Raw genomic sequence first — 26,018 nt, 5'->3', positions numbered from 1 at the left:
AGAGGACAGGCTAGGGCAGTGACAGAGAGATGACAAGATGCAGTAAACATGGAGTTAATCAACAGATTAATCTAACATTCTGACTGATTTCCTCATAATCAAAATTGAAGTTAAGAAAGATAAATAATGGGTGTTTCAGTCACCAGTTGTTGTCTCGTCTAAGCCTGCTGTACTTTAGTGTGGTCCAACAGCTAAACATGAACATATATGGCCCCTTTTTAATACTTTTAATACGTACAGCCGTCTTATGTTGAGTGGACGAGAAGGACCTAATTACACTTTTCTTACTCTCTCACCCCTTGTGTTTTAATGCACGTGATTTGGATTTTCTCTCCATTTTACCGTCTAGTTCGACTTTTAAACAACAAACAATCAGTAACAGTGGATCAAAACAACGCTTTGCACTAAAACGTTGTAGTTATGGCGCACATTTCCCATCATGCCTTGTGCTGGACTGAGTAGTTTGTTAAGTTTAGTGCTGAAGTTTCAAAAAGCAAATGTGACTTTTGTCAGAGTTATTAATGTGTGTCTTCAGAACATGGTGGTTTGATCATTTTTTATTTACTGGTGTATAGTTTTTACCATCAGTGAGGTAGGTTTATAGGGAACCTTTCTGAATATGGGCCCTGCAGACATTTGCCCTCATTATAGCTCCGTTTATGTGCCTGGGATTTCTTTCCTTTGCACAAGAGCAATATGCATTATTCCAGAGTTATTATTAGCTGGTGAGTTGCACAGTGTGTATGTGGCCAGAAGTAATTTCCACAGGGCTGCCCCCAGTAAAAGAGCTGTCTGCCATCCATAATGCAGAGGAGGGGTTGTCAGGAGAGCGGGCTGTAGCTCCTCATTTTGCTCCATATTATAGAGCAGCAGCAGCTTGGCCTTTTGGCTCATTTTCTCCACTGACCAATTTCAACTCCTCCTCAGCACAGGGAGAGAAAGAAGCAGAGAAGCAGAGTTTGCATGTGTACAGAGAACTGATTCCAAATTGAATCAGAATCTTATGTGTCTTAGCTTTTTAGTTATGCTTTTCCAAACAATACCAACAAATGCGTGCATCTTCACTGTTGGAAACCTATAAAAAAAAGGAGCCATAGTGGTCCAAAGTTATCACGAGGACATATGACAACATTGCTGCATGTAATGTGTGTAAAATGATCATTTCAAGTAAAGCTCGAAACATTTAAATTGATTTAAATCCCAGGGATTCCACGTATTTGACACTACTACAAGTTCTCTGCTCAAGTTTCACTGCTTTCATTACCGAGGGTAGATATACTGTCATAATAAAGTTAGTTTTTTCTTTGACGAAGAAAATGGTGCAATGGAGGTTTTGCACACCTGAATCACGTGTCCCTTTTTCTACTCTGTTTTTACACTAAAAAGCTGTATAGGCCTACTTTTTTACCCACTTATAAAATTGATCAGGAATCATGAAGGGTATCCGTGAAGAATCGCACAGATAAGTAGAATTGATAATAGCATTGGTATCAATAAAATCTCGTTGTATCCTATCCGTGCGTGTGTGATAATAGCATTGGTATCAATAAAATCTCGTTGTATCCTATCCGTGCGTGTGTGTCTGTATCTGTATCTGGGTGTGCGTGCATGTGTGAGTTAGTGTGTTACGTCTTCATCCTTATTTCTTTTCTTTTTTGGAGCCTTTGCAGCTGCCATATGCAGCACAACAGCAAAGCTCTGAGATATTCGTTTACCTCTGGAATGTGTGATCTTCACACCGTCACTTTAATATTTAGCCATCTCATATTCATATTTTATATTTTGTATATATTGATATTTTACATATATTTTTATTTTCTGTACACACAGCTGCTGTGACAAGTGAATTGGGACAAGTGGGATAAATAAACGTGTCTAAGTCTAAGTCTAAGTCATCTATCTTGTGCATGTATTTGTGAAGTTCCACATGCTTATGTGGTAGGTTGTTTAATGTTAGCACCTTATATGTTGCACTCAAGACATAAATGCCTTTCCCTTGTATGCCCTTATCACTGGATGCAACTTATTCAAAACAAATAACACAACTTTGTTGTTTATGATTTCTAAAAGCTCCAGTCAAAAGAGAATCAATTTTCAAAGCCTTTGGCCCAAACAGTATGATTGCATACATTTGCACTGGCTGAAAAAGCTTTTTTTTCTGGGTGTAAAGTAAAGTCACGCCTGGGTGCCAAAGAAGAGAAACAATTAAAATCTCTCCTAACTCTCCTGTTTGTAGTCAGAAGCCTGAGCTCATTATAAGCTCTGTGACGCCTGCCTCATCTCTCTGAACTCACTCAGTTATTCATCTTATTTATTCATGATCTGATCGATTTATTATCTCTCCATGCACATAAATCGCTCAGGAGGTGTCATCATCCCTCGGTCCTTCTGAAAGCTGTACAGCTCGAGGTTAACTGAATAATAGTGTATAAGGTCCTGTTGTGTGTAACACTGCAGCGGACATGTCCGTTTTCTCACTCCCTTTTACAATGATGAAGAAAATGCAACACAGAACTTATGAGTGTCTCTATAGATTACACACAGTTTGTTTACTCGTCAACATTGTAACTGTGTTAGGCATCACTAGGCAACCATCTCTTTTGGTCTGTTTGTCTGTAGTGACGGGCTGTGATGCTCTTAGTCAGGGTGATGTCATCACGGTGACTAAGGGCCACTCCTTCAAAGAAGTTATTTGATCCAGGGTGTGGGGGGCATTATTGGCATCTGAATGTGAATTGCAACAGTATGGCCGGTGTGTTTTCTTGTGTCCAGCTCGGTCTATCAAGCCAAAGATGACATCTGACATCTTTGAGTGCACAAACTAAAAATGCAAAGCGTTAGAATTTTTGTAGGTGGAGATAACTGTGACGCCTCCTTCATCGCCTGAACAATATTGCTATAATCACCATAGCATAATATCAAAAGCAATTTGTTATCATATTTACTGAAGTATTTAAAATCATGGGGTAAAAAGATGAACTCAGTTCATCCCATTGAATTTCAAGTCTTTTCAAGTTTATTTTTTAGCCATAAAATCTGTCATTTACAATAATATATAATATATGATAATTCTTAATTATCCTGACATTTCAATCTTTGCATGTATGAAGAGAACATATTATACAAATACATTATAGTGTCAATTATTTAAAAAAAACAACCTTATTTTAGTGCTGCAGCGATCAAAGCTATTTTAATAATCAATTAATTAAGTCATTTATCAAGCAATAATAAGCTACTCAAATGTGGAAATTGGCTGCTCTGTTTTATATCATTAAATGTGACATATTAAATATCTTTGAGTTTAAACTGCTGGTCAGACTAAATGAGATTTGAGGACATCTGCTAAAGCCAAGGGTGAGTTATGAGGCAAGACTTTGTGGAGTTTATGCCTCTTTTTGTTGTTTTTGTCTCCTTGAGGTTCTTTTGTTGTCCTTTTTTGGTCATTTTGTATTCTGTGGTCATTCTTGCTTGGTACATGTTAATTTTAGGGACATTTTGCAGGTGAAGGCTAGAGGGGCCCTTGACACTTTGGGCCCCTTAGCCTGTGCCCGCTCGACCTATTCAGTAATCCATACATGGTTAAAGCTCTGGGAAAATGTAAGGGGCACGATCATTTTTTTTAATCAATCGAAAATCAGTCTTCAGTGAAAATTGTTTGTTTTCACTGAAGACAACTGTACAACTTTTACATAGACATACCATGCTGTGCAGCTGCAGGCTTTGTCATTACTTTCTTTTGTCATTTTTACTGACCTTTTTCTGCATCCATGACAGGTTTGAAGACCTCTGATCATATTGGCTCCACAGCCAGCCAAGCAGCCAATCAGGCAACAGCCAGGCTCACTGAGGAGGGAGACCAGCAGTGAGAGTGGAAGACCCTGCTACCGCACCCGCACCATTTAACCCATCCCTCTCCATCGTCACCACCATGTCTATACCCAGCAGCAGCCCAGAAAAAGAGGGCTCTAGTGCAACTCCCCCTCATTTAGAGTGCCCCTCTTCACCTTCTGGCATGGACCCAGACCCCCCGTCGACGGGCAGCCCAGTGCTCAGCCCAGACTCATCTTCCCATGATGCAGTGCTGTCAGCACCAGCGGCCTCCCCGGCAGACTCAGAGAACCTGAGTCCTGATGAGCTGGAGCTGCTGGCCAAACTGGAGGAGCAGAACAGGTGAGATCAGTAGCTGTCCTCATCAAGTTTAAAAAACGTGTTGGGTGTACAGATTCAACCAGATAATTCAAAAGGAATGGGTTTAGTTTGGATTAAAAAATAGCAAAATCAAAATGTAGAGAATGGATTCATCTGCTCTAATATAAGCTGCAGTCATAAGCATGTCTGGCTACCGAGCTATTTACCTGCAGGAACCAGATGTTACTTACACAGCCAAGGAGCACATCAGTAACAATCTTTGTTAGTTTTTCAGTTAAGAGGTTACTGTAAAAAAGCTGGATAAAATATAACGACTTTGGATAAAAGAGTCAGCTAAATAAATGTAGTGTAAAAATTGTTCAGTTTAGTGGACTACAGTTCAGACACAAGTAATCACAGTTTTACATCAGTGAAGGCCAGTTGTACCCCGTAAGGAAGAGCGAATAAGCATCTAAGAATAAAAGAGTAATTATAATTAAAATTTAACCAGAGAACCAACAAGGAACAAGTAAAGTCTGGAGATTTTACATTTGAAGTAAAACCTCTCAATCAAACAAGATGTATTCACAGTTTGACTTCAGCTGCAGAAGCTGAAGTGCAGAAATTAGTGAGGGTTGAAGGCATCGTTACAACAGCAACTAATTAATGAGATGGCCTAATGTGGGAGATAATTTGAACCTCAAGACTGGAGATGAAAAATACAGTCTCTAGGGGGCATTTGTAAAAAAAAAAAAAAAAAAATCTACCAGCAAGCCTGGTAGATTTTCATTAATAAGTTGTCATACCATACAGCAGTCATTCAGTATATATTATTGTAATGATATCACACATGTACCGTGGATGCTACTGTATGTTCTTTCATGAAGCTCATTATTTAACCAGTTCAGGATCCGTTTTTTCTGGAATAATATGTAATCAGCTGGTTTCACAGTCATGTTTTAGAATGTGACTAAGGTTTAATCCCTGTGTTAGGTAAGGTTTAATCCCATGCGTTGAAGAGGGCCACATTCTGCAGGGATGTCTGTTCACATGTTTGCACCACTGCAGAAAAATACACAGGGATTCAAAAGACCAAAAATCACTTTAGAGCACTGAGCAAGGAGCCACATACAAGCTGTGTCCCAATTCAGGGTCTGCATCCTTCGGAGGCGACTGTGTAATTCTTCCCGCAGCCATCACATGGTTCAGCAGAGCGGTCAAAGTGCAGGGCGGAGGAGTCAAGTGACTTAAAAGAATCAGACATTTGGGGTCAAAGTGGGACTAAACCTCAACACCCTCTGGGTAAAGTGCAGTCTATTTGATAAAATCATCTCTGCTTCCTGCTGCCCCAAACTCTAAGGAACAGAGGGATTAAAAAACACATTTCAAGGAAGCAACAATTTGGGAAATTCGCTCAATTGCTTTTTTAACATATAGTCAGGTGAGAATACCAATATCTTTGTCATCATTAAATTGTAAAGCTACTTAGCTTAGCTTAGCATAAAGACTGGAAACAGGGGGAAACTGCTAGACTGGCTCTGTCCTAAGATCACAAGCTCTGTCTGCAAGCAACTCTAAAGCTTATTAAATAACTTATTTTTATGTTGTTTGTTTAATCAGTAAAAAATCCAAGGTGTAAAATAGAATGTTACACTTTAACAAGTGGTTTTGTGTTGGACTATTTCTCGGCAGGGGTCAGTGACTTACTGGCAAAGCTCAAAGGCTACTGGCTGCAGGTTTTTATTTGCTGTGCAGACATGAGAGTGGTATACATCATCTCATCTTACCCTCAGCAAAAGAAACAAAAAAACAAATAATCTGTCTTCCCAAATGTTGAACTATGTCTTTAGCATATTGTTACTTGTAAAATACAGCACAAGACACTTTCTGATTCAACTGTACCTAAAAATCAAGGCTTCTTTTGTCACTCATTGCCTTCTTCCAAAGTTTTTGAATGAAATCAAGCCCATTTGCTCAGTTTTAAGGGCCAACTGTTCACTAAAAAAAAAAAAAAAAGATATTGATATTATAGATATTGTTGATTTTTTTGCCAGTTCAAAATGTTAATCCCCAGTCAGCTGTGTAAGTAATATCCTCACGGGTCAGCCTCTGATTCTGTAGTTTAAGGTAGCAAGCCCTGAGGACTTAACTGCCTTTGAAAGGTTGTGCCCAAACTCCACTGGTCCTGCAGTGTCACAATCTGCCTCAATGTCATATTCGCCTGGCTCCTAATGCTGATCTTAGCCTCCCTGTTGCTCTGCAGTTGTGCACCAGTAAAGCATAATGTCGAATTCCTGTCTTCATAAACTTTTTCTTCATGCAGGTTGCTGGAGGCCGATTCCAAGTCTATGCGGTCGATGAGCGGTTCACGGCGCAACAGCGGCTCCTCGCTGGTGTCTAGCTCCTCGGCATCCTCCAACCTGTCGCACCTGGAGGAGGATACCTGGATCCTCTGGGGCCGCATCGTCAACGAGTGGGAAGAGTGGAGACGCAAGAAGGACAAACTCCTGAAGGTAGGGACTGGGGATAGAAAATGAAAGATCTATGTTGTAACGGGCCACATTTTTCTAAGAATGAATCATTAAATAATAATTTAAAAATGAGAACATCAATGAGAAGATTATCAGCCTCCTCATTTTATTTTTACATCTCGCTCATCAGGTACTGCAGGGAGTTCACTGGAACAAAACAGAAAAAGGGCCCTTTAAAACCCTGACTCATGTACCTCTTAAACAGAGGCTGGATGGCCATTTATATCCATCAGTTTTATTGAAAAGGTCACAGTGTGCGTCCTTTTTAGCCATGTGCATATGTGTGACAGAAACACGTAGCTCCGTGGTGTCTGAGAGTTTATTTCTGCTGACGTTCCCCTAACTGAACAGAAAACCTTCAAGATTGCTGCCTGTATTTGTTGCAGGGACGTGCAGAATGTGAGGCTGAGGGTGCTCGAGCATCTGCCCCTTTGTTAAAAAGGCATATTTTCTGTGTTGTTTTGTTTATTTGGGAAAGCCTGCTCATGGCCCTTATCAAGAACATTTAATAATTAATAGCAAATTTAGCTATATATAAAATGACTCAGACAAGCCAGCCGCAGCTTTGATTTTGATGCTTGTCTATTCTTAGTGCTGCAGATGGGTGCTTTGAGCGGCTGTAAAGGACGCAGCAATAATTTCTTACATTTGATTTACCAAATAAAATGACATTATTTTTCACATTATGTGACATCCAAATTATAGTTTAAAGTAATTCTACGTACATTTTTCTTTTACTTTAAAAAAGACAGCTTCAGAATTAGAATATCATCAAATGTTTACGTTTGACCTTTAATACAAACCTTGTATAGGCTTGCTAACTTGCTTAAAATGTTCCTTTTTAGAATGACCCTGACTATGACCATGCAAAGGTTCATACAGTTTTAGTGTTTTTGAGAAACTTAAAGGAAAAGTCAACTCAGATTACATTATAACACATTCATAATTTACCCATTTGAACTATCATTAAAAAAAATCTTTACAGGTTACATAACATTTTCAAACGATTCCTGTTCGGGACAACCCTGACTATTTCCATGTCAACTTTCATGTAATTTTACTGCACAGTATTTGAGAATTTTAAGGGGAAAGTCAGTTTTCATTATATTCGTTTGTTATAATCCCACTCTGATTTCACCGGGTATGGGATGATCATATAGTATGGTGCAGTTTGTTTTAAGATTTCATGTTGCTTTCTGTTTGAATACGGGTTGATGTATTTCAGCAGGTAAACTAAATTGCTGTATGGTGTTGTAAAATACTATTCCATGTGCACCTTTTTCATTTTTGGCACCCGCCCCTCTGAAGGTCCCTGCTCGTTCCTGATCTGTTGCCATGTGTTGATACAATACTCTAAATCTGATTAAACCAGTGCCTTTAAATTGCACTGCACCAATCCTCTTCCCCCCTCCTTTCCTCTTTGTGTCTTCCTGTGTCCTCTGTGACAAAAAGAGAAAACCCAGGGGAAGAAAAGATGGATGAGAGAAGGGACAGAAAAATGAGTCAGGGCAAAATGGGAGAGCACACAAACCGAGCCAGATGACGCACACTGTCTGCAAACTCTACATAGAGTTTGGCTTGAATGATTGGCTGGGGAAAAGCATGAGAAGGTGAAGAATTATTCTAAAGAGAGATGCATCAAAATGTACTGAGTGGCTGTAACAATGACATGATACTAAATGATCCTTGTGAATATAGCTATTCATTATCTCATTATTGATTGCTCTCATCTGCCTGCTCTTAGCTCTTCAGGAGATGCTTAGGGATGCTTAAAACTGCATCCCTCACCACAGAAACGAACACGGTACTCATCCTCTTTAATGTCTTTGCCCTCCAGGAGTTGATCAGGAAGGGCATCCCTCATCATTTCCGGGCCATTGTCTGGCAGTTGCTGGGCAACGCCACTGACATGCCGGTCAAGAATCAGTACTCTGAGCTGCTAAAGATGTCATCTCCCTGCGAGAAGCTCATCCGCAGAGACATCGCCCGCACCTACCCCGAGCATGAGTTCTTCAAAGGCCAGGACAGCCTGGGGCAGGAAGTCCTCTTCAACGTCATGAAGGTGAGCACTGTAGCATTTCACATCACTTCAAGATTTGGCCTTTTCAGCCTTTATTTTTAACATCTATGAAAAGGCATGATTTATGTCTTTTGGAATAAATGTCTTCGTTTGTGCGTGTGTCTGTGTGTATGACTGTGGGTACCATGTTTATGTGATAGGTATTTACAGTGTCATTTGGCATTCACACTGCGAATGACTTGATGGTTTAAGCTCAGATGATGTTTATGTATTGCCAAATCAGGTATTGTTCTGTTCCTGTGATTCTGGATGTGAAGATGGTGTGTTGTTAAAATTGTTCACAATCACATGTCCTGGTGGACAAAGAGTTCAAGACGCTGGCCATGTCATTGCAATGTTGACAGGGACCTTTGTCATTTCTTAATTTCCTGTCAACTCTGGACTTTTTTCCATATACTAAAGGCCAAGATAAAGCTTCCAAAATAACTTGTTGCATTGCAAGCAAATAGAGCTGCACCTACACGTAGCAATAATTTTCTTTTCAGTAAAAGGTACCCTGTAGAGTTAGGTTTATTTTCAGTGTTACCCACTTAAACGCATTGTGGTTATCCTCAAGGTCTTATAAACATGTTGAATGCAAAGCTGGGCGATATCTAGAAAATCAAATATCACAATAATTTTGACCAGATATCTCAATATTGATATTATAATAATATTGTAGGGTTGACTATTGTTGTTTTCATAATATTTACACGGTGATATTTTTGACAAATTATCATCAGCAATGTGGATATGTGGACTAAGTGGGTAGAGGCAGATAACTGAACAGCTACAACAGTCTGGTAGGTTAAAAAATACATCACTTTCCTGTAATGTATGATGAATATGTATTTTCTCTGCCTGCAAATTCAGGCACCTGTGTGATGCAAACAAAATGGGATCCAACCATTAATACATTTATTCATAGGGCTAAACTTTATTGACTATCCTTTATATAGTTGATTATTTCTTAAGTGATATGGAAAAAAATACCATTTAAAATATCTCAGAGCCTGGAATGATGCTTGTTTTGTTTGACCACAAGACCAAAACCTTGAAGATGTTCAATTTACAGTTATATACAACAGAAAAACAATAAATCTTTTAGAAACTGGAACAGTAATAATTTCAATTAAATAAATGAGTGATTTTCCAAATTATGTGTTTTCAGCGTGACAGGCAAGTGCTATGTAGTATTAATTAAAAAAAGTAATGAAATCATATCAGATTTAAAAATTCCATTTAAAAACATCTCTTCCCGCATTCATTCAGAGGAAAATGCATCAAACTGGAAAGATCTGAATGTCTGTAATTAAGTTCTCCATGATGCACTTGCCAGGCTGAGTGTCAACCTTCCTAATGTTATTTTGTTCATGACATAAAATCAGGGAAACAATGAATTGTGGGGATTTGTTGTTTGCAGCCTTGGAGACAAGCTTGTTGACCACATACACGTTGGTCAAGTTTCCTGGAAGCTCAGCTTCGCAGGAAATGAAGGGACCTCTGGTGATTTTCTGATCCTGTTACTTACAGTCTGAGTGTTCAGTCCAGATTACAGATGTCATCTGCTGCCACCTGCAATGCAATGTGTGTGTGTGTGTGTGTGTGCGTGTGCGTGTGCATGCGTGCATGTGTTTTTTTCAGGCGTACTCACTGGTGGATCGAGAGGTGGGCTACTGCCAAGGCAGTGCATTCATCGTTGGTCTGCTGCTCATGCAGGTAATAATCATGTATTTTAGGAAAATGATCCAGAATGAGGATATTTTGCCTCAAGCCTCAGTGCAGGCTCATTGTAATCAATCCTGCTAGATTTCTCTGATTAATGCGACCAAAAACGTTTGATTATGCTCCCGGATTAGTTGTCTCTTGAGGTTGTGGGAGTCACTGTTTAATAAACTGTTCTACATGAGCAGTGTCTAATTTATGCCTAATGAGGAAACTTTACTCACCTCCTCAAAGATGCCGGAGGAAGAGGCGTTCTGTGTTTTCGTTCGCCTGATGCAGGAGTACCGTCTGAGGGAGCTGTTCAAACCCAGCATGGCTGAGCTGGGACTCTGCATCTACCAGTTTGAGTATCTGCTACAGGTAAAGGGACGAAGCATGAGACGATCAGTGAACATGAGGCTTGCAGTGTAACACTCGTCCACAAAGGGGCAGCAAATCATTTCATTATATCTTCAGCACGTCACTTTGTTTTTACGTGCCCTTTGAGGCTCAAATAATGCTCTTTTCTTTTACCTCAGGAGCAACTTCCAGAGCTGAATGTCCATTTTCGATCCCAGAGTTTCCACACATCCATGTATGCCTCCTCCTGGTTCCTCACTCTATTCCTCACTTTCCTTCCACTGCCTGTCGCCACACGCATCTTCGATATTTTCATGTATGAGGTAGGAAATGTGGTTTTGAGTATGTGAAGATGTGTTTGAATGTGTATATCTACTTTCAAGTCTGTTAGTTTACTGAGCACACATACTAAAGTATATGACCTCTCTGTAGGGTCTAGAGATTATCTTCCGCGTAGGCCTGGCCATCCTGCAGTACAACCAGACTGACCTCATTCAGCTGGACATGGAGGGCATGTCGCAGGTAAGCAGCTCCAGCTCTACATCGCTAACTACAGAAATGATGTTCATCAGAGTCAAAAGCTCCACGTCCCACTTTCCCTTTTGCACGCAAACTTCCTGAATGACAGATCTGCTCTGATAAAAAGACACTTCACTCTGTTACGCTAATTCAAAACAGAAACAGAAACCAAGACACATTTGATGATAACATGTATATCAGTGTTCTATATGTAAGATGAAAAACTGGCATGGTGTTAAATTTTACACTTTGTCACACTTTGTTCTCTGAAACAAACCTGTATATATTTTTAATGCTCTGTAACGCAGAAGAGGATCAACTCAATCTAAAAATCAAAGGTTGGAACTGTCTGCAGTCCTTTTATCCTTTCTTTTCTCTCTTTCTTTTGGAGTAATGATAAGTATAAAAAGTGCTGCAGCCGGCTGTTATTATTATATTCAACATTGGTTAGTCTGATAAATTATTTGCTTGATTCATTAAATAACCATTTCGTCAATAAAATGTCAGAAAACTGTTAAAAAATTACTTTTTTTAAAATGGTACATTATAATCTACCAAAGCTCAATGTATATTCTTCATATGCCTTTTTTGCAGTCCAAACTTACAAGATATTCACTTTAATTATATGTATGACATGGAAAAGCAGCAAATCTTCAAAACTGCGAAGCTGAAATCAGAAAATGGTCACATTTTTGATTGACAAATGGCTGAAATGATAAAGTGTCATCTCACTTTATGAAATACAAATAATTTTAACTTGAAATAAGTACATCTGGAAACACAACTTCTTCAGCTTATTGATATATTAATATACGTCCTTAATTTTCTATGAATCACAGAATATCAGAACCAGCAGCTGCTGGCTCGCTACAAGCCCAATGCAGGAGCTCAGTCGCTCCTCTTCACTTCTCTAAAATGTGTCCATCTGCTTCGGCATGAAATATGAATGAGCATCTTTGTCTGTTTCGAGCTCTCTGATCTTGTGTGTGATTCCCTCCGGGTCTGCCAGCATTTCCAGAAGGTGATCCCCCACCAGTTTGACAGCTGCCCAGACAAGCTGATCCTCAGGGCCTACCAGGTCAAATACAACCCCAAGAGGATGAAGAAGTAAGAGCGCTCATTACTCAACTAACGTCTACTAAGAATGAACAGGCCTCATGTAGCCCAGTAGGATTTTTATTTTTTATTTTCTCATTTATGCTGATGTGTTTGCGCTGAAAGTGCACTCACATCCTGTTTGATGTTTGCTTGTTTTGTTGTGCTAAGTGGGGAAGACACACTTTGCTGTTATATCCTCTTTTTTTGCTTTTAAGCAATTATAGTGAAACTAGACCACCAATCAAGGAAACTCAGGAACCAGGAACCAACGATTAAGTTCTCCTTCACCACAGAAAAACAGCATTTAAATGTTGAGGTAGCATTGCATAACCCTGTGTTATTTTTCCTAATTTTTTATTAGACTTGAGAAAGAATACACCACAATCAAGAACAAAGAAATGGAGGAACAAATTGAGATTAAGGTATGTGTCTGCCAGTGTGAGTGTGTGTATGTTTATTTTATGTATTTGAGTGTGATGTGGTTATTGCAATAAATTTAAACATGAATAGGCATTCTGACTGTTTTGTTCCTCTCTCTATTCAGAGGTTACGCACAGAAAACCGGCTGCTGAAGCAGAGGATTGAGACGCTGGAGAAGGTAAGAGATGGGCTTTGATTCCAGCTTATCTAAACGCTAAAATAAATCAGGTTTATGCAGCATCACTGAGTCAAAACGAACACATTGCTCAGCGCGGGACTCCTCAAGTTTTCATCAGGTCTCACTGTAGCAAGATAACGCTGTGGGTTTAAATATGTGAGCTCATTTTCTTTTCCTGAGGAGCTTGTGTGGTTGGTGTGTGTGTATGTGTGTGTGTGTGTGTGTGTGTGTGTGGTTTTGTAAGTTTTTCCCCCTACTCCAGCACTCTGCAGTTTTTAATCTTCTCCTCCTCTCTGTAACACTTTTTTTCTGAGTGATCCCACAGATGCCTCATTTTTCTTCTCTGCATTCATTTCATACAATTAAATCCTCAACCTGCGATCCCATTTCTTTCTCTTCCCTGAATTTCTTCTTGGGTTTTCTTGTGGTTTTATCCTCCCTGGTGTCCTACCATCTTTTCACTTTCTCTTCATCTCTTTTTTTCACCCTCTTGTTCCTCTTCTTCGCTGCGCTGTAGGAGAGTGCCGCTCTGGCAGACAGACTGATACAGGTAGAGTACTGTGAGCCACGATCCCTCTGATGTTGCTGTCCTCTGCCCTACTCACCTCTCCCTCCTCCTCCTCTTTCTGCTCTCCGCACTGCCTCTCTCCCTCCTTATTACAATAACCAGCCAAAAGTGCATGAAAAGAATATTGTTGAATGTTCAGTCCTCAAAGACCGTCCTGTAATTCCTGACTGCATGTACCATTTATCCCTGATGGAAGTTCTAAAAAGGTTGTACACTCCCTGCATGTGGCATGTAAAAGTTTACAATTATCACTAGCAGTACTTTTACCTATTGTAATTATTAGTACACCTCACCAAAATGTGAATCAAATATCCTATATAGTTAAACATTTTGAGAAATGCACTGGTTTGCTTTCTTGCTGAGAGTTAGATAACAAGATGTCTGTATGAAGCTACCAACATCTGATGATTAGCTTAGCTTAGCATAAAGACTGGAAACATGGGGAAACGACTAGCCTGACTCTGTCTGAAGGTAAAACAACATCTGCCCAACCTCACCTCTAGAGTTCACAATGCTTTATCTTGTTTTTTTAATTTGTACAAAAAAATGTAAAAAACACACATTGTGGTGTCACAAGGGGTGAAACAAAAGAGATTTAACTTGTTAAAGGAGTAGTTCCAATTTTTTGACGTGGGTTTATATGACGTTTTTATCCACATTCAGTGTATCACATGCAGTAGAAGTCAGTCAACGTGCCCCTGCTTTAGAGAAGCAGGCTGGAGTAACACCACACAAGGTAGGTGAGTCCATTGACAAAAACTGTAATTTTACCTTGGAGTTGGACTTAGCGCTCCCGGGTGCTGGTTGTGTGATTGTGTGGATTTTGGTGTTAAAGGTTCAGGTCAGATCGACCAAAGTCTCACAAAAACACATAAATAAATGATTAAGGCAGCAGTAGACCAGCAGCTCCCCTGTTCTGTGGGGTAAAATTACTGTATCTGTTATAGGAGTCTGGTGGCTCTGCAGAGAGCATAGATACTTGTTTTAATTGCCTATCAGAAAGGGCTGCCCTATGGCAAGATAGAAAAGTGAAAATATTCTCATTTTAGCGTACACCTCAACTGATTTTTTTAGGTTTACATTTTGCTGCTGCCCCCATCCACAGCAGCACATTGCTTAGTTTCCATGTTAATAATCCAGCCTGCTTCTCCAAACTGGGTGGGTGGAAACGTTCTCCTACTATAGGTAATACACTCAGTTCCTTAAGAACCTCATACAACCCCAATTTAAAAAAAAAAAAAAATCCAAACTATCCTCTTAATTGGTGAAATTTAGAGATTTTTTTTTTACCTTAAGACAGAACCTGAGTAGCTGTTTCACCTGTTTCCATTATTTATGCTAAACCAAAGTGAAATCAATCTTCTCAGCTAGCTTCCTGCAAGAAAGCAAAAAAGGATGTTTCCAAAAATATTGAACTATTGCTTTAAGGCTTAAAAAAAAATCTGCTCTGTACTATGTAACAAAGTTCCCCCTAAGCATAATATTGTTGCATTCCCCAGATGCCCAGAATGACCCTTTTCCCTATGTTGGTATAAAGTCATTATACATTTCAAAATTTAAAGTCATCAGTGATCTTGACCTTCTGGCCTGCTGTTCTAGGGTCAGGTGACGAGAGCGCAGGAAGCAGAGGAGAACTACGTGATCAAGCGGGAGCTGGCAGTGGTGAGGCAGCAGTGCAACACAGCCAGCGAGAGCCTCGAGAAAGCGCAGGACACCATCAGAGAGCTGCAGCAACAGAAGGTAAACGCTAACCCACAATCTGAGTACAAACTCTGAGGGAACAAGAGAAATATTTGTTTCAACACAGAGGATGACAGCTGGCAAAATGCCTTTTTACCTCACATATGTTTAACAAGGGATTTATGTGGTATTTATGTGGCATATCCTTTAAAAATCTTAAAAGTTATTGAATCCATCAATCTAAAATAAGGCCTTCACTGGCATTAAATTGTCTTAAATATTTGAAAAATATAATAAACTCCCCCTACCCCAAGTAATTGGTGTCAGTAAATGTTTTTCCCCCATTAATAATGGCTACTGAAAAATTGTTTAAAAAAAAATTCATTCCAAGTGGCATTAAAAAGCTGTAGAAGCACTGAATAAGATATTCTCTTACAGCAGAAGGAGTTGGTCTACATTTTCCTTGAATCATTTATTTGGTAATGGTTGGTGAGGTCAAAGCAGATCAATGTTCTCAGCAAATTCTTAGCAAGAAAGCAACAAGATGTTGAACTACTCCTTTAATAATATATAATGTCATCAGATCATCTGCTTATTCGCCCAAGAACGTTTCTGGCTTTTTCTCAAAGATGTCAAGTCACCGTACAACATAAAGGCAGTCTGATGTTAGATTCAGAGCAGCCTCTGCTTGACTTGAATGAACTAATTGCAACACTGATTTCTTTCAGACTTCATTAGAAATTTGTTGAACTGAATGTGTGCAACACAAGGCAACACAGTATAAGACCTGTTTTGCAACCCAACCACAAAGAGAGTGTGTGTTTGTCCGGGCCAACAACAACATCACAGCTACTCCCTATACGGAACATGTCAAAGTTGCTTTTTGACCCCACTGACCTCTGGTATTAGCATGTTCATGTTTGTCAGGCCTGATATGCAGCAGCTGTCCAGCTGTTGCAAACTGACGCATTTACGATATTTACTTTTGTAAATGGTCTGTTGAATACATTTTTTTCCACTGCAAAGAAATGAACTTTTTAGTACTTACTAGTAATTTGTCTTGTAAATAGTCTTTGAGTGTCTTAGTGTGCTCTGTAAGTGTATTATCCTTAGTTGTTGTTTTAGAGGTAGTTTCAAAGCGTTTACAGAAGGAGATAAAAGAATGGGACAAAATAGATAAGATGATAGACGGAGATAAAAACAAAAGCATGGACTCAAACTGCACAAATCACCAGCTACAAAGTTTTACCATCAAGAACAGGTCAAAGAAAACTAGCAAGTTGTTAAACAGTTGTCATAGATTTTAAAATATATATATGCAATTTACACAGATATAGACCCAAAAATGTGCTTGAATATAATGCATATAGACAGAAGTATACCAGACTATAATAACTGATTATTTAAACTCATCAGTCATTCTGCTTTTATTGCATTTAATTTTGTTAATTCGATGCTCCTTCCACGTTAGTCAAATAGACAAACGGTCAGTGACATATTCAAACCAGCCCACATTAGGAACAACACACCCGGAGTGACAGCAAAGTACTGTGCAGCCCCGACACTAATGGGACATTTTGTTCACACGCATGTGAAAATCAGAGGAAACAGCTCTGGGTAATTATTTGCCAAACAGCTACAAACTAGTAGTCTCTGTGTTTATTGACTGAGTTCGGGATTGATCTTCTCTTTCGTACCTTTTATTTTGCGTTTCTTTTGATAACAAAGAAAGTTGTAACTCACATAGTCATGTCTCAGTATGAAACTCAGAGGAAATGATTTACTCATGAACTAACCCTGCAAAGCTCTCTGCCCCAAAACCACTACAGCTTGTTAGTGCTGGGACTGTTTGTTTTTTGTGTTTAGGCTCTGGACTCCAACACATTGAATTTAAAACAAAGCAGCTATTCTGCTCTCCTATAGCTACAATAAAAAGCAGTGCGTATTCACGCTTAAACTGAAGAATGATCACCTCTAAAGAGTCACTGCACATGTTCAGTCAGCATCCAGTGTGCTGAGAAGAGCCAAAACAATGTTACACTTACAGCTGTCTAATAGCATGTGCTGGTTTCAAAAAACATAGCAAATGATACATTTATAATAAGACCAGATTTAAACGTCAAGGTAGTTCATTTTAATTTTTTCAAATAGGTTTTGGCAGCAGTGGAATGTGTCTTAAGTACATCTGCTCAAGTACTGTACTCAAGTACAAGTTTAAAGGTAATTTACTTCCACTCCAATGCAGTTCAGAGAGAAATACTGCACTTTTTACTCCACTGCATTTATTTGATAGCGTGAGTAACTAATTACTTCACAAAGTAAATATTCATATTCACATTTACACAGAATGAAGAGCAAGCAAAACATATGAATCATGAAAATGCTGCTTTAAATACAAGTGATTGATTTATTATTTAGGTTTTGAATGGGATGTCTCTAAATGATGTCATGGTGAACTTATTCCAGCTCAGATTGCTGGTACCCATCACCCACCACAGTTCACACACCTCCAGACGCTCACAGTCCTCTTTGATAACCAAGACTGAAAGGCACAAAATGACAAACCGAGACTCTTTTGTGCACGCCATGTACTCGCCCAATTTCAAGCATTTTTGTATTTTGCCTTGTAGGAGTGTATTTTTCCACTCAGCCCTCTCTGTTTTTTTGCTCCTCTTACACCCTGAACTTTGTAGTTTCACTTTGATGTGGTGACATGAAAATGTACAGTAGCTTTCGACTCTCTGGCATCACTCTGCATCAGAGGAGGTACCTTGATACCAACTTTATTTTGTTGATTTCGTTAGAAATCGGGGTACTATGCAGACATTACAGGAAACATCAGCATTGTTTCACTTTGAAAAGATTCCATTTTGTTGCTGCACGCAGACAAGCTGCATATAAGTATGATCAAGGGTTAACGCTGCATGTTGTAATTGATGCTCTTGATTTGTTACAGAAATGAGTAATAATGCAATAACCCTGCTATGTTGCTGCAGCCAAGGACTCAAATGTGTTACTTCAAATTTCCCACTGCCTTCCCCAAAAATAGAAAACGATGTCAGAGTACATTAGGGCTTTCCCAAGTGCCAGTTTTGGGCCATCAAAGCTTCAGTGAAAAACATTTGCAATGAATCAAAGCTCTGACAGGTGGAGATAAATGAAAGAGATCAGTTGATGCACCTAAAATGATGCGACAATGAGCCACTTTGTTAGCATGCAGGTTTTTGCAGGCAGAAAAAAATGGGTTTTAAAACAGCTTAGCTGTTACTTTCAACTGATTTGCTGGGCTTGTTATTTATTTATGATATGCCAGTTTCCTTTGGAATACATCTGGCAGTCATCATCATCAAAAAATGCTAATTACAGTAAAAAGTATTCCAGATGCTTCAGACCCTCCAGGATGTTGTGATGTAGTAATCGTTCCAATTATAGACATCACAACGTGCATCCTGATGTTTTTAGAAAAGCTGCATATTTGGCAGAAGTAATCCCAAAAACAGCCTGCAAAATCCTTAAGGGACCGGCAAGACATGTTGGACATGTTGCTAGCGCATCTATTAACCTTTCTGTCTGGTCAAACTGTCCTAGTAGCAGTATTGCTTGGCTGCCTGTGACTGATGTTGGGTGAGAGTCACAAAATTATCACTCAGTTTAGATGTGTCTGAGAATAACTAAAATAAGTAATGGTAATGAATATCTGATAAATATTTTCTAATTAATAGGCTATTTAAGATTTTGGGGGTAATGCATACATACATACTTACAAATATGTGTGTGTGTGTGTGTGTGTATATATATATATATATAAATATATACTGAGCAACAACAACAACTGAGCATTCATCATGTAGTGGTTTTGTAGTGGATTGTGCTTTACAGTTTGAATACTCAATTTGAAAAAAGAAACATAAATATTAGCTGAATTAACAATCATTAACACACTGTGATAAAAAGCGGAACTACCTCTGCAGTACTAACTATCATTTGCAACTAGTCTGCAAATGACAATAAAACAAAAACTGTTGGGGGATTTCAATCGTGTACGAGGCCCATACAAATGTCTCTGTGTAACACCCGTGACGTTTGTTCCAGTACACAGATCAGTTTGTGAGCACACTGCAGACCCAGCTGGAGCAGTCCAGACTGCGTGAGGCTGAACTGCTGGGAGCGCTGAAAGAAATGCAAGACAAGGTCCTCGACCTGGAGAAGGTGAGCTAACGGTTACGTGCCATAGTGTGAGGGAGAGAACGTAGTGTGAAAGATGAGCAGAGACAGCAGGCGTGTGGAGCTGTGAATGTGTTAAAGATCGTCTTGCTGTGAACTAAACTGTTAAAGTGTTGAAGTTATTCCAAAACAAAGGCATATATGACAGTTCAAGTTTTCGGTTTTATTTCATAAGCTGTTGAGACACAACAGTTCTGCTTCCTCCTGTTGATGATTTTACTGTAAGATAAAACTGAAAGCTAAAAAAGCAAATGTGCCTCTGGCATTGTTTGTCTTTTACATTTTTTTTTCTCATTTTGAGAAAACTGCCATTTTCTCAAAATACATAAATACAAAAATACAAACAATGTTGGTTTTTTTTCTCATACTCTGAGCCAAAAACCTCCACTTAATATTGCAGAAATTTCCAGTTCTATTCCTGTCTGGAGGTTTTTTTTTGGAGGTATTCGTTCATATATCATGCATTCTCTGATCTATATAACATTTTATCTCTAAAAACATGGCACAAATAGATTTTTTGTGGTTGTTGACACCATTTTTTTTTCATTTATGTGGTGATAAAATTAAATATCCCAAATCCTGTTCAAAAATCTTAAAATCTCTAAAATGTCAGTAAGATGAAACAAGAAATTTTAACATTGCTTTATCCAATGTTTTTTTGTTGTTTTTTTAACAGGAAATGTATGTATATTAACACATATTAAATGAAACAATTCCTGATTTGCCTATTTAGCATGAAGTTTTTTGCTTTGTTTTTTCTTCTTTTTCTTGTAATATAAAACAAATAATAATAATTGTCTTAATGTAAATCATCAACTTGGGAAGGCTCAAGGTAAAATCTAGTTAAAATTTTAACCCTATTCACCTGGGGTGTCTCTGCTCAATATTCAAGGAACTCCTGTATTTTAGTCCCGCTAGCAGTTTTCTGTCAAGTCATCGGTCCACCACTTTGGTCCAGACTGAAAATTCTCAACAACTATTGGACAGGTAGCCATGATATTTAACACAGACATTCACGTCCCCAAAAAATAAAGGCTGCTGACTTCGATGATCTCCTGACTTTTCCTCTCATGCCATCAACAGGTTGACATTTGTTGTTTTGAGCGAAACGTCTTGACAACCATCCGATTGATTATCATGACATTTATTCCAGACGTCCATATTCCCTTCAGGAAGAATTGTAATAACTTTACTGACCTCTTAACATTTCATCTACCATCATCATCAGGTGAAAAACTCAACTGATCCAACTCTTTGGTTTATGACCAAATGCCTGCAAAACTCAGCTGTACATGCTAACACGCTCATCTAAGATGAACAAACATGCTCATCTTTGGCAGGTTTTATGCCTGCTTTACATCAGTTTGCATTTCGCTTAAAGGTTTAAATGTGTGGAAAATAGTGGCATCTTGTGGTTAGGCTGCAAAACTGAAACTTCTCCCATGTGCCAAGTGTGTAGGAGAACTACATTGGCCAACTCGAAAAAGCGGATGGTCCTATCTAGTGCCAATGTTTGTTCATTCTGAAAACACAACAGTTCTTATTCACAGGTGATTATAAACTAGTGAATATGAATATAATATATACGACTTCTGCCAATATATCCCCTAAATCCTACACACTGGACCTTAAAGCATTGTTGTGCCTAAGTACAGGCTTGTAGAGCCATTAGCATGGCGGTAGAATAGTCTTAATAGAAAAGTCTTTTTAAGCTGTAAACACAGCGTGTTTTTCCCTCCAGAGAAGCACTTGCCTGCCAGATGAAAACAACATGGCGGCTCTGCAGGAGGAGGTGAAGCAGATGAAGCTGAGGGAGCTGGAGACGCTGCGTTCATTCAGAGAGATGCAGGACACCGTCACTGATCTCAACCAGCGCTGGCAGGTGAAACACACAAACTGCTGTTGTTGCTGTAGAGACTACCTGCATGTGCACGTTTATGCACCCTGTCTGTGCAGTGGCAGGAGTGTTACACCTCTGTGTGTTTCTGCAGCATCACATGTCCCGCGGCAGCAGCACAGGAGGTGGGGGTGGCCACTGGAAGGAGTCCCCAAAGAAGAACGCCATGAACGAGCTGCAGGACAAACTGATGACGGTCAGACTGAGGGAGGCCCAAGCTCAGGCTGAGCTCCGAGAGGTCAAACTCAAAGCCCTGCAGCTGGAGAGCCAGGTCAGACATTTTACAACATTAGCTGGCTGCAGCTGCACTGCATTGCTGTAAATTAAAATGAACATTTGTTTGGTTTTTTCAACTTTTTCCGAGAAAAAAACGACAACATTCTAAGATATCAGCTTAGTTTCTGGTGGGCTTTTTTCACAATTTCCTCACATTTCACAGACTAAATGATTCATCAATTAATCAAGAACAAAATCAAAAATGTATTACTGATGAAATGAATTATTAATTGGAGCCCTCCTCATCTTCGTCTGTGACTTTCTTCACTCTAGAATCAGATCCACAGCAAGCTGATTGGTCGCAATGATCAGGAGCGCTCCGCCCTGCAGGACCGGCTCCAGATGCTGGCCAATCAGAACAAAGCTCTCCAGGCTCAGCTCAACGAGATGAAAAGGAAGCAGGCCGAGTCCGACTGCAAGGTCCGAATGGAGAGGAGAATGAAAAAGAAAAGGAGTTAGCTGGAGGGGGAGAGAAGGAACAAGGAGCGAGGGATGATTGATGGGGAGAGCAACGTTTTCCTGAAGAAGATATTTACATACAGTAATGAGACAAACTGGATGACAAAAAACAATGAATGAAAATAAAAAACAGGGAAGAATTAAATTAAAAATTAAAATTAAAAATAACAGAATTAAAAAGGGAAGCAAAGGAAGAAGAGAAGAAGGGACATAGATTTTGTAGCACAGAAATAGATTATGTTTTAGGAGAAATGACTAGACTAGAAATGAGTCTGACTTCATGTCCAGAAAAGAATATCGGCAGCATTAAAGGAGGCCAGGGATGAGAGATGGAGGACAGAGCAGGACGTAGAAGGAGGGAGTGAGACAGCATTACTATCCATCACTGAAATCCAGTTTATCATTGTCATCCACAGAGCTGAGTTATGAAGCGGTAAGTGTCATCTTTTCTCTCCTCTCACACATGCAGAGCAAAGAGGAGGTGATGGCGGTACGACTGAGGGAGGCAGACAGTATGGCTGCCATGGCTGAACTCAGGCAGAAGATCGCCGATCTTGAGATACAGGTGTGTGTGTGCGTGCGTGCGTGCGTGCGTGCGTGCGTGCGTGCGTGCGTGCGTGCGTGTCCGTCCATAAGGATTGTACATACTTCAAATGTGTGTTTTTGGATGACTGATTCAGTAATCTTGAAACTATAATGAAACTGTGACTTTAACCCTCGGTGTGTGAAATGTGTTTTTCAGAAGGAGGAAGGGCTGATCCAGGGCCAGCTCAACCATTCAGACTCCAGACAGTACATCAACCAGCTCCGGGACCAGATTGCTGAGCTGAAGAACGAGGTTGGACACATGCACATACACCCACACACACACACACACGCACACACACACAGACTACACTGCTTACTGGAATTTGTTTTATAATTAATAACACAATAAACCTGTGCTACATGTAGCATTGTAGAGATAAATATTACATCTAAACTACCTTCAATGCTCTTATTCAAAACAAATGTGGGAGCATCACCTTCAACACTGCAACGCAGGACGCAGGCATACTACTTCCCTTCTCCCTTTCTGACGTCACTGTGCATGTTAGCTTTTCGTCATTTTCCCCTTTTTCCCGTAACACGACAATATGACTCTTTTCCCCAAAAAGGAGTCACAGCCGTGACAACAACGCAGTGGTGCGATGACAGTCTGGTCTATCCCTGCTCTTAGTCCTGCCTTCTAAGCAGCGTTCACTAAATGATTTTATTGCCTGGTGAGTTCTGTTTCAATGTGGCGTGCGGATATTAGACACACACAGAGCACATAGACACCCTGCAGCCGTGCTAACCACCAAAAAAAAATCTTGTCATCTACATGCAGCCTCACATCAGACACCACTTCCACCGCGGTACACTCACCCAGTTGTGTCAATGTATTTCTTGTAATAAGAGACCACTGCTCTTCCCCAACAGCTATATTCTCATCATTTGGTTCACAGTGAACTTTGACTTTGAAAGATTAGTAAGTTTCTAAAGAATAAGTGATTTTTTTTCAGGTGAACCCACAGCTGAAAAGTCTTTCCCACCCTGTTTTGGAGATGCAAAGTTTTTCACCCATCATACACTCTGGGTTTGTTCATTCAGAGAGTGGCAGTGCGTGACAAGAGTTTAAAGTGAGGGGGTGTGATGAGACTGCCCTGCCCTTTACTGCTCTTCTCTTTTCTTCTTCTCTCCCCACCTTTTTTTATCAAAGCAGTGGTTTTATAAATGAGAGCGAAACTTGCGTGAGTACAGCTGAGGAAGCAGTGAACCATTTAGAAAAATCTCAGTATATATACGCTCTGCTAAGCGATCCTCGTACGGTTGAGTCATAAGAACAGTGATGATGCATGATAACAGATTTTACATGACTATTTTACACATACTGTATATTATACACGTTCTTCATTGCGATTCAAGCTTGACGTGATTTTTTTAAATAATGCAAAGACAACAAATTTTGATATTAACCTGTTGAAATCACACAAACTGATAGCAAGTGACCCTTGAAAAAATGCCCGACTTATGTTTCTTCATTTTTTCGCTTAAAGAGCAGTCAAGACATAGTCAAAACATTTCCATTGGTTAACCACTGGTTTCCCCCCACCCCACCCTACAGCCAGTCGGAGAGTATGATAGGGGGAAACAAAAACCTCTGAGATTTGTCATGAGTCACTGTGGTACATGTAAGGTTGACACACAAAAAGTATGCATGAGATAAACTTCAGCGATAGCTCTTCTGCCAGGTAAGAGCAACTGCTGTAATCTGAAAGCTGGCCATCAGCGAGTGAACAGAAACACTTTCTTTTTTTTTTCCCATTACACGTTAATTATTTTTTATGTAGTTCTGGCACCCATCAGGCGAGACAGGTGATCAGATTTAGACCCCAGTGCCCTATTTGCACAACCTCAAATGGTGAACAGGATTCAGATCAGTGGGTTTCACTGGTTTTTTTTTTCACATGCAACAACCTATTAAAAAAATTCCCAGCACCTGACATTTAACCCTTCGAAACCTGGATCAACATAACTTTTCTTGTGCTGCATTCAGATTCTTTTTACAAGTATTTATACATTTGAGCCCAAGCAGATTGATTTCTAAAAATATGCAGGGAAAAAAAGTAATCAGCAACTTGGCATGATATTTCCCTAAAATTGCATGAAATTAGTAAATTTAGGGAATTATTTTTAAATTAAGCTAAGGGGGAAAAATCCATTTTTCCATCCATCCATCAAGTATATGATAATGATATGATAACTTGTATGCATTTTTTCAGGTCATGTCCTTGTTTGTTTCTTTGGTTTTGTTTTGTTTGGAGGGGTTAGAGCCTATTACAACATATTCTCCATTTGCTATAGAGCTCAATTTTTTTGTCCAAAAGCCATTAACAACACAACGAGCCATGATGCTGCACCTGATAATATGTTCATTCATTACAGTAAACATGGACACTGTAGTTTATTTTGGATTGATTCATCCACCATCCAGCTGCTGAAAATACAAACTAGAGTTCCAACTGTGTATTAATCAGCCATTTAAAATACCCCCCAACCAAAAACACAATTTATTCCTTTTTTAATGATATTTACTAAAAACTACATTGCCCAACTGTTTTAATAAAAAGGCTCATATTTTTAAACCAACATATCTGCTTGAATCTAACATCATTTTTAAATCCACACTGATGTGTCATGCCAACATACCTGTTCTGCCAGAGTTTGAAAGTGTAAAAGGAAAACCAACTACAATCTCAGGTGATATTGAAATGACATGTCCATTTAGAACAGCCTCAACAGCAGCGTCTGTCTTGTCTATAGGCTCACCATTATTGTTATTACACCTCATTGGTTCCAGTGCTCCTTTTGACAACACTCGGCAACAGTTTGTTAATCGTGTTGGCGCTGATTGGCTAATTGAGTCATTTTGTTTTAACTGAAAAACTGCTGTTTCATTCCATGGTGCCAGACAAATCAGTGAACTCTTATTTAGTGAAGTGGAAGGATTGAAAGGTCTGGACCAAGTGCCAACCTCCAGGGCTCCAAAAACTGCAGTTCCTTGAGTGGCCACTTGAGGCAGCCTCTATTGCAGAAATAAACATGTTTACAGCCTTGTACAAAAAAACAGTTTTGGTGTCTATAGTTAATTTCTGCCTTAAGGACAACTGTACAGAGGCTGAATCTTTATATAACTCACCTGTTTGCATTTTGTTAAGTTGTGCAACATTAAGGTGGCAGAGCCACTTTGAAAGGCAGGCTGTCTGCCAATAGCATCCTCGGCTTCACAGTCAGATCCACCCCTCACTCCTCCACAGCTCCAACCTCTTACCCAAAAATGGTCGCCTCTGGTTCCAAAAAAACAAGGCTAAAATGCCAAACTTAAGGCTTCA

General features: G+C 39.5%; 1 protein-coding gene across 3 annotated transcripts in view; it reads left to right on the top strand.

The window, feature by feature from the left end:
- evi5l (ecotropic viral integration site 5 like) overlaps window positions 1-26,018 on the top strand; it is a 44,188-nt gene that overhangs the window by 14,796 nt on the left and 3,374 nt on the right. For 2 of the 3 annotated variants that reach the window (XM_042484777.1, XM_042484776.1), the window contains exons 2-19: window positions 3,778-4,173; window positions 6,455-6,644; window positions 8,500-8,724; window positions 10,366-10,440; window positions 10,681-10,806; window positions 10,965-11,108; window positions 11,218-11,307; window positions 12,314-12,411; window positions 12,764-12,824; window positions 12,947-13,000; window positions 13,518-13,550; window positions 15,168-15,308; window positions 19,341-19,457; window positions 21,214-21,354; window positions 21,464-21,640; window positions 21,919-22,065; window positions 22,574-22,669; window positions 22,847-22,942. In XM_042484777.1, coding sequence (XP_042340711.1) covers window positions 3,932-4,173; window positions 6,455-6,644; window positions 8,500-8,724; window positions 10,366-10,440; window positions 10,681-10,806; window positions 10,965-11,108; window positions 11,218-11,307; window positions 12,314-12,411; window positions 12,764-12,824; window positions 12,947-13,000; window positions 13,518-13,550; window positions 15,168-15,308; window positions 19,341-19,457; window positions 21,214-21,354; window positions 21,464-21,640; window positions 21,919-22,065; window positions 22,574-22,669; window positions 22,847-22,942 — 2,253 coding nt within the window. In that variant the 5' untranslated portion in view covers window positions 3,778-3,931. The remainder of the gene's footprint in view (window positions 1-3,777; window positions 4,174-6,454; window positions 6,645-8,499; window positions 8,725-10,365; window positions 10,441-10,680; window positions 10,807-10,964; window positions 11,109-11,217; window positions 11,308-12,313; window positions 12,412-12,763; window positions 12,825-12,946; window positions 13,001-13,517; window positions 13,551-15,167; window positions 15,309-19,340; window positions 19,458-21,213; window positions 21,355-21,463; window positions 21,641-21,918; window positions 22,066-22,573; window positions 22,670-22,846; window positions 22,943-26,018) is intronic. The other variant, XM_042484778.1, reaches the window with a different exon arrangement.

The sequence above is a fragment of the Plectropomus leopardus genome, chromosome 4 (assembly GCF_008729295.1).
Source record: "Plectropomus leopardus isolate mb chromosome 4, YSFRI_Pleo_2.0, whole genome shotgun sequence".
Lineage (NCBI taxonomy): Eukaryota > Metazoa > Chordata > Actinopteri > Perciformes > Serranidae > Plectropomus > Plectropomus leopardus.
Note: the sequence above shows the minus strand (reverse complement) of the source record. Positions and strands in the feature narration are given on the sequence as shown.